The sequence below is a fragment of the Rhinolophus hipposideros genome (genome assembly GCF_964194185.1).
Source record: "Rhinolophus hipposideros genome assembly, chromosome: 5".
Classification (NCBI taxonomy): Eukaryota; Metazoa; Chordata; class Mammalia; order Chiroptera; family Rhinolophidae; genus Rhinolophus; species Rhinolophus hipposideros.
The window spans coordinates 50,605,186-50,614,258 of NC_138051.1; the positions used below are offsets into that span (position 1 = coordinate 50,605,186).

Consider the following 9,073-nt stretch of genomic DNA (forward strand, 5'->3'; position numbering starts at 1 on the left):
TGCTCACTGTGGAAGCCCTTGGCAATAGTTTGAACTTGTAATTCACGAGTCAGGAGCTCAGGGAAATACTAGCTCCCCTATTACTAGTTGTGTAGATCTCGGGAAAGTTGGATGACTGACTCTTCCTGGTTTGCCTGGGACTTTCCCAGTTTTAACATTGAAAGTCCTGTGACCTGAGCACATCCTTGGTCCTGGGTGAGCTGGGATGGTTGGTCACCATACAACTTGGCTGACTTCTCCAAGCTCTAATGTCCTCAGCAGAGACACTATTATCTACTTCCCAGGGTTGTTCTGGATGTAGTAGGATAGCACATGTGGAGGGCTAAGCAGGTGTGTCAGTTTTTAGAGCTGCTGTTATAAAGTACCACAAACTAGGTGGCCTAGAACAACAGAAGTTTATTGTCTCAGTTCTGGAGGCCAGGGCCTGAAATCAAAGTGTCATTAGGGCCACACTCCCTCTGGACCTGTAGGAGAGTCCTTCCTTGATGCTTTCTAGCTCCTCGCCATCTTTGTCGGTCCCTGATTTGTACATGCCCCCCTGCAGCTCCATCTTTACATGACATTCTCCTTGTGTCTGTGTCTTCACGAGGCCACCATCTACCCTCTGTGCGTGTCTGTCTCTGCGTCCAAATTTCCCCATTTTAAAGGACCCCAGTTATATGGGATTACGGCCCAACTCATTTTCACTTGATTACCTCTATAAAGACCCTGTTTCCAAAGAAGGTCCGTGAGGCACTGGGGTGGGGAGTAGGGCATCAATATATCTTTCTGGGAGGGAATACAATTCAACTCATAATAACAGGGTTAGCTATGGCTACTATTGTTATTTGTATCATTATCTTTGCAATCATCGAGAAACCAGGAATATCTAAAAATAGCTTCTGCACCCAAGAGGAGTGATGGCAGGAGGTCCCCGTCATGAAGAGGAGGGGATCTGATTGTTGGAACTCAGTCTCTGGAACAACTTCAGTACAAAGGATCTAGGAACAACCCCTGTGACCCCTGGGTGTTTGCTCTATTTGGTGTAGATGGAACAGATGAGGAACGAGCTACTTCAGGAGAGAGCTCTGAGGCAAGACTTGGAGTGTGACAAGATTTCCCTGGAGAGACAGGTAAGAGCACCTGGCTCCATGAACCCCTCCCTCCCTCTCTCCCTTCCTTCTTCTCTCCTTCCCTCCTCATGACCTGGGACTAGAAGCCCTCAGTGGTGCCTCATTTGAGCAGTACCCCAAGAACTCTGGGGTGTACCTTGCCTGAGAGCAGTATTTCTAAGACCTTTCCCAGAGAGGATTTTCCCAATAATTTTAAATATGCTTGGAAGTTTAGCAGCTAGGGGGAGTTATTATAAGTGTTGTCTTCTAGGTCCTAAGGCGGCCTAAATTCTAATGTAAAGGGAGTAGTAAAGAACCAGTGTCATCAAACACGAGTTGCTAACAAAGCTTACTTGAATCATTATTCTTTTACATGCTATTCATGTAAGTTCTTCACTGAATATGGCATATGATATTGGTGAAAGAGCCTATTTCTCCTGCCAGTAGGTATATGAAAAGCCAAGGCTATTTGATAACTGAGAATCCTAGGCCATGGCAAAGTTTTGTTTAGGCATATAGGGGAATGTGATAGAATCTGGTCTTTTGGCCTGCCAGCACAGGGGTGCAAGGCCTTTTCTTGGAAACATCCCTGGCTTCCCCAGGTCCCCCGGGGCCACCGATGTTGGTGTGAAAAGCAGGCTCATCAGTCACTGACCAAATCCTGGCTCCACCTGTACTCTGCATAGAGGGTGTGGCACACAGAGTCCCTCATAGTCTCCCTGTTTGATTCCAGAACAAGGACCTAAAGAGTCGGATTATCCACCTCGAAGGTTCCTACAGGTCCAGCAAGGAGGGGCTGGTGGTGCAGATGGAGGCCAGGATCATGGAGCTGGAGGACCGGCTGGAGAGTGAGGAGAGGTGAGTTGGGCCAGTGGTGGTGCAGAGGCCTGGTAGGCAGTGACAGTCACAATGCAGAGTGCTTTCACATTTGTACCTCTTCCCATCCTCATAGGCCTTCATGTGAGGAAGGCAGAGCAAGTACAGCCTTGCTGTTTTTATTTCCATTTTACAGATGAGAAAATTGAGACCCATCTAAGTAAGTACTTGAGGAAGGTAGCCTGGCTGAGGAAGGTGTAGCTGGAGTAAAACTTAGCACTCCTGCTCTTAGCCCATAGCTTTCCCATTGTCCTTGCTGCTCCTTTCCCCATCCCCTCCATAGGATAAGCTGCCTCATAAGCTACTGAGTTTGAGCTGGATAGAAGCGAGGGGGCTGACTCTAACGTGGCGGTCAAGTGTATCACTCTGCTTAGCAGAGGCCGAGGAGCCGTCTGTCAGAGACAGGCAGGTCCTCCCACAATGGGTGAGAGAGATAGATGACCACACTCTTTCCAACACCCCAGTGCTCTGCAGCTAGCTCTCAAGTTGCTGCCCGAGAGCCAGCATCAGGTAGAATCAGACCAGCCTCAGTTTTTCAGTTCTTACTCGTGGCCCTTCTCCTTCCTAGAGGAAGTGCAGGTATGTGTACGTGTGCGGAGGACATTTCACATTATCCTTTATCAGCAAGACTTTGGGGGTTGGGCTGGAGCAGCCTGGAGTAGACTTCAGATGTTCGTATCTGGCAGCCTGGGACCCTCTGCCCTAGGAAGGAAAGCTCAGGATGGAAAGAACTCAGGGCAAGTCGAGTCCCAGCTCAGCCCTTTGCTGGCTCTGCGTCCTGGGGCAAGTCCCTCCCGTTCCCGGAGCCGCCCTTTCCTCTCGCACAGATGAGTGGACTAGGCAGTCCTGGCTGGAGCTTCACCTGCACAGCCTGGCCCGGGCCTCTGGTGGGGCTGGGATAAGAGGGTCCTCGGTTCTGTTTCCCCGGCCCTTCCAGGGACCGGGCCAGCCTCCAGCTCAGCAACCGACGGCTGGAGCGGAAGGTGAAGGAGCTGGTGATGCAGGTGGATGACGAGCATCTGTCACTGACTGACCAGAAGGACCAGGTGAGCGGCCCTCTGCAAGTTCACGGTCAGATGCGACTGCATGTCCCAGGCTGAGGAAGCAGGAGGGTGGTGAGACACCTGCAGGCGGGCAGTGGAATTACAGTGGACTGATTCCTGTCTTTCCACTCTACCCAGTTACATCAGGAAATGGGGCTTTTCTAGGATGCCTTAGTAGGGGACTTCAGCAAACTTCAAACCCTGAACATGGCTTGTGAAGAGTGGATTTGTCCGTCGTAGACTCTTATGGCCATTTTCCCGTGAGACTGGTGGCCCGCCTTTGCACATGTGTCTTGGTTGCCTGGAGAGAAAGTGGCTGGACCGCTGAGGCTCTCCTCCATCCCTGCGGGGCTGGGCGACCAGCCAGCACTAACCTGCCCTCTCCCCCAATGCAGCTGAGCTTGCGCTTGAAAGCAATGAAGCGACAGGTGGAGGAGGCTGAGGAGGAGATCGACAGACTGGAAAGTTCTAAAAAGAAGCTGCAGAGGGAGCTGGAGGAGCAGATGGATGTGAATGAGCAGCTACAGGGACAGCTCAATTCCATGAAGAAGGACTTAAGGTAGGCAGTGCGGTGAGCCCCCAGGGGAGAGCTTGATGCTTTCAGGGCACCCTTCGTCCTGTTGTCTCAGGCCAGTTTCTTATTGTCCCCTTTTGGGGGTCATCACAGGTAGAGATGAGAGTGGCTGTGTCCACTTCAGTCACCCCACATGCTCGGTAGGATCTCACGTGTCACATGCATAGCAATGCCTCAGTGTCAGTGGGCAGGTACTATCCCTGCCGTCCACAAGGGAAAGCAGGCTCGGTGCAGGGAAGACTGGCTCACACACCACCGTGGAGGAGGCAGCTCCTGAATCAGCCCTTAAGACGCCTGCTTTTACGTGACTTAGGGAGAAATAGGATAAAGTTTGGGTTCGTATCCTCATGAGGAATAGGATAGCTCCAGTTTCAGCTTCAGGAGAGAGCTGCCTCTAAAGCTTTCCTGCTGTGGTCCTAAGGGGACTGGGTTGTGGTTCAGTTTCCTTCGCCCAGCGTCACTGCCTAGGGCATTGGGGTGAGGGGGTGGATTAGGTTCGTGCCCATCCGTGGAGCTGAGTCTTTCTTAGAGGCTGACTATGCTGGCAGCACACGAAATTCTCTTATAAATGGGCACAGAACTCCAGCCCATTGAGAATCTTACACACCGAGCTTGTCAGTTGAGAACCTGGCCCCAGGGCTGGCATTAGATGCAACATTTAAGCGGGCACCAAAAATCTCAGTAATCAAGACAGATGACATTTAATGTGATGTTTAAAAAAATGCAAACCATCTGTGGTGAACAAGACATCCAAATTTTAAATTAAGACGGGATCAGTGACAGTACCCTGATGAACCTTATTGGGGCTTAAGGCAAAAGGAACACTCAGTACCACTGGCCTTGCCCCAGCCCCACTGCCAACAGTGGTCTCCATGCTGACAGGTGGGCATTTGCTCCCAGTTGCTCAAGGAACTGGCCGGTGCAGGCCAGTGAACTTCACATGCTTCACACTCAATGGGGTAGGGAGACAGGAACCCGAGACCCTTCCTTCGTCTCCAGATCAGAGAGGAGCCCCAGTCCAGGGCCAGGAATCATGCTCGTGTTGTTTCAGCAGACTGAAGAAGCTGCCCAGTAAAGTGCTGGATGACATGGATGATGACGACGATCTGAGCACCGACGGGGGAAGCCTCTACGAGGCGCCGCTGAGCTACACCTTTCCCAAGGATGCCATCAGCCAGATCTGAGTGCGCTTCCAAGGCTGTGGAGGTGACCTGTCATTCTTCCCAGGGACCCTCGGCCACCTGCAGCAGGAGGCAGGAAAAGCAGCGCCTATCTGGAGCTGAGACCCGTCACCCCTTCTTCACATAACCAGCGATTCCTCCTGCGTTATTTTTCCTCCGATCTCTGAGTGAGGTCACGGCTCTTGTATCCTAGACAGGGTGCTACTGTGGTTTCAATGTTGCGACGTCGGAGGCCTATGGGCCACCCCCCATTGGGGTGTTTTGGAAAATAATTTGGCAGACTGAAGTCCCTTCTGCACAGCTTCTGCCATACCATTTGCATTGCTGCGCCTGCTCCCTCCACCCTCCCCGTCAGGGGAAAGGACCCAGAATGCTAGTTACTATTTAATAGCCACTGTGCCGGGGGGCAATGATATACAGGCTGTACATATTTTAAACCAGACCTTTTCATGACTGCTGCTGTTCCATTTTGGAATGTTACAGAGGCTTCCTCGGGTGGCTTGTTTGTCAAGTTCACAGATCTATATAGAGCATTATTTTTTAAAACATGATACTCCTAGATTTTAAGTATTAAAGAGCAGAAGCAAGAGAAGGAAGGTAGAATAAAGATCACTTTGGGCATCAGAGTTGGAAAAAAGGAATTGTCATGATGATAAGGGACAGTTAACCCTGAGAAAAGAAATGCAAGTGGTCTTGGTAAGCAGCTTGCTGATGGAGGCAGAGAGAGTCAGAAGGCCATTTTGTATCTGTGGCCTTGGTTGCTTATTTTATCTAGAATTTTGTTCTAACTTTCGAACCATGCTGAGACCAATTTTCAGCCACCAGTTGCAATGTCTTTTACACAGGGGGGTGGGGAGACTTGTAATAAGGTTTTTGACAAATGATGTGGTTTCTGGAAGGATAGGGTTCTCCTATCATTTCTTATTGGTCCTTTTCACCCTCCTCCCACAAGCGGCCTCTGAACTGGACTCTCCGGGCCCCAGGATAGGGTGGCTCCTGGGTGGGGAATAGCAGGGTATAGGGACAAGGCTCACAGACTTGGGGGGGGGGAGATAGAGGTAGGCAGTGTCCAGTAAGGTCATTGGGTAAGTGAGAAGGAAGAGGAGATACACAGGTGTGTGTGGGTGTGGGTGGGAAGCAAGAGAAGGGAGAAGTTCTTGAAAGCTGGGGGGATGTGTAGACAAGAAGCAGATTGAGTAGGGTCTCAAGTTTATGTCAGGAAAAGGAAACAAGAAACAGAGGTCAGACAGGTGTGTCTGTGCAAACTGGAAGGTTCCTTCTAACTTTCTGGGACAGAGGGACATTAGCAGCACCAGGGAAGAAGTGACTGGGTTGGGTGATGTCTGAGGCAAGGCCACGTTGCAGGGACAAAATTATAGGGAATATGGCATTGGGAGGATACAGGGTATCCTGGTACTTCCTCCTGGCCTTCTTGGTATCACCTCGCACTGTGACAGTTCCCAGGCATGCCTGGAGACCAGGCCCAATCACAGCAGGGCCCCCACAGGTCAGGGCCAGGGAGAGAACCCTGTGACTTGTCAACATGTATGGAGCAGAGACGACAGTGTTAGCTGCTTCTGCAGAATCTGCAAGTGTCCTGATAGATGGAATGGGATGTGGCCCTGAGAACTCCATGACAGTTACCGGGGAAGTCAGGGAATCTCAGTGCCCTGCCTCCCCCAGATCACAGAGCCCACAAACAGGGTTCAGAGTGATCAGCCTGGTTTAACGGTGAGTCCCCTGGAGTAGGAGAGCCAAACCCTCCTTCACCTCTGCTGGTGGAGTGGTTCATGCCTCGGCTTACTTATTTGGGGCTGTGGAAAGATTCCTCCATTCATTTCGCAAACATTTATTGGGCATCTGTGTCGTCAGGCAAGGTCCTTGGCAATGGAAATACAGCAGTCAATAAAGTGGATCAAAGTCCCTCCCGGGGAAAGTGGGTGTCAGAGAACAGCCGTATGAATGGACACAGCGGCTGAGCTGAGCCCCTCTGTACCCATTTCAGAGCCCGTCTTTCCTCGTGGGGATGCCACAGGCCTGTGGTTGGTTGACTGGCTCACTGGAACTCCCACGGTTTCTTTGACCCTCACTATGTTTTTGATTTCCCTGCTGCTTCCACCATCATTAGATATTTGCCAAGAAGCCTGCGTAATTATGCCCCAGCCCACTCGTAACTACAGTTGGGAGATGAGAAAGGCCTGAGGCCCAAGAACTTTGGGAATGAGTGAGTGTCTGTCTTGGTTTGTGAGAAAGTCCCGGCCCCTCATTCTGGCCAGTTCCTTCTGGTACCCTGAGGCTGGCTGCAAGAAGCAAAGCTGCCCATGAAAAGAGAACAGAGATCAGAAGACCATTCAGAAGACTTGGATCCTTACCCTGAGAAATGGATTGTTTTAATTGTCATCCTACACAGTACTGGAGCTGGCAGTGAGGTAGTCGCATGCAGTGTAGCTTTGGGGTGGGAAGGACACTGGACTGGGAGTTGAAAGAGATATTTTCACGTCCTGGTTCAACTTATCCTGGTGACCTTGATCGGGTGACCTTGACAGGGCACATGCTGTCAGAGCCACAGATTGCCCAGAATAAATGATGCCCAGGGCCCAAGGTCCTTTCCAGCTCTGATATGTTCTCGTTATTTGATTTTATTATATACACATATTTTTTTTTCTCTTTTATTGCTTTAAGAACTAACCCTACTCAAGAATATTTTCTTTAGCTAGCTTAAACTCAGAAAAAAATTTATTTAATAAACAAATATGTGGCCAACTGCAATGCTGAGGAGACAATCATCATATATCTTTATAATTTTTTTTCCAAGTATCATTTGACAATGCCAAAAGGCTTATTCTGTTGGGTTTCTGTTTTCAGGTATTGTTTGATTGCTTTGGTTTGTCATGGGGAAGAGACATTCTTATGCAGCTACCTCCATGTAAGTGAACTCCTGGATAAAGCAGGATTGCCTTTCAATAAACAGTGTCACCCAACAGAAATCTCGACTCCTCCATTATTTTGATTCCCTTGCTTTCTCCGGAGCTTGGCTCCTTGTCTGCCAAGAAACAGCCAAGGGGAATGGCTGGAAGCTACTGAGGAAGTGCAATGTGGTGGCACGCCAGGCCTGGGACCAGTTCCTAAAATAGAAGTGTGGGGTGTGGGGCAGTGGTGAACACTGAGAGAATTAGTGCACCTGGACGGTTGTGGTGTTCTGAGAAACACAACGTGCCCATTTCCAGAACATGGCAACGGGAAGTATGTCAATAGCGGAATAAACAGGCACCCCCTGTTTCTAAACCAAAATGGGTTCTCTTGTAATCACAGCTTGCACATTATCTCTCCTGCTCTACAGCAGGCTGACAGCAGGAACCAGGGCCTCCATTTCATGGGAAATGAAAGTGACTTCTCCACAAAAGGGACCTGTAGTGTTTATTCTCTGTCCTCAGACCCATTTTCCTCTCCATCCTCTGGAGGCGGGTCCCTGCAGGCACGGGGTTCTCTCCATGACCCGAGAGCGCTCTAGTAGGAGTCAGCTGATGGGAGCAGGTGGGGGGCGGCTGTCACTGCCCACTGCCACCCCCATTTCCCCAGCCATGGAAGCATCCTGCCCACCCAGTTACCCTGAATCCCTGACTGCAGCCCTTGACTCCCCTTATTCTGACTAAATGGAACATCTCAAATATGAGATTTTCTAATTTTAATAAGTCCTCCGAGTCTTTGCCTACATTCTGCTTGCTTTTATTTTTAAAGTCAGGTTTACTGAGATATCATTTGTTGTAACAGGTACCCTTTTTTGGCATTATTTGCTTTTGAAACTGTAATTAGGCCTCTCTTTGGCCCCTCTGCTAGGGTCCTCTGGTGGGAACCGCGTGTTCTCAGGTTACCTCTCCCTCAGGCCTGTGGGAGGAATGTGACTCAGGAGCCCAGAGCCAAAGGGAAAGCGTCCTTCCAGGCCTGCAGCTCCTTTCTCCACATTCTTGGCATTCCTTCTTTGAACTTGAGGATAGTTGCAGTGATCCTGTCTTTGTTGGAGACAGTCATTAGCCAGAAAATTTTGTGTTCTAAGTTTTCAAGTGATAGGGAAAAATGACTCGAGTACAAGTTTCTATCGGGCTTAACAGCCCCAGATCCAGAAATTCCAGGCTTTGCAGAAGGATCAGCCTGACTTGGTCCTGCTGTCAGTCCGATCTGCTGAATACACGGTACTGAGAATCACTGCAGACATTCATGTGCGTGACCAGAGGCCCAGACTGTCTCCATCAGCAAAGCAAGATTTGAGAGCGTGCCACATGCTGGGTTTATTAAGGCTGCAAGATGCGC

General features: G+C 50.0%; 1 protein-coding gene across 2 annotated transcripts in view; it reads left to right on the forward strand.

The window, feature by feature from the left end:
• CGNL1 (cingulin like 1) overlaps positions 1-7,749 on the forward strand; it is a 143,525-nt gene extending 135,776 nt beyond the window's left edge. For both annotated transcript variants that reach the window (XM_081050448.1, XM_081050447.1), the window contains 5 exons: positions 1,029-1,112; positions 1,825-1,949; positions 2,905-3,013; positions 3,406-3,569; positions 4,639-7,749. In XM_081050448.1, the coding sequence (XP_080906574.1) occupies positions 1,029-1,112; positions 1,825-1,949; positions 2,905-3,013; positions 3,406-3,569; positions 4,639-4,768 (612 nt within the window). In that variant the 3' untranslated portion in view covers positions 4,769-7,749. The remainder of the gene's footprint in view (positions 1-1,028; positions 1,113-1,824; positions 1,950-2,904; positions 3,014-3,405; positions 3,570-4,638) is intronic.
• The last annotated feature ends 1,324 nt before the right edge of the window (positions 7,750-9,073 follow it).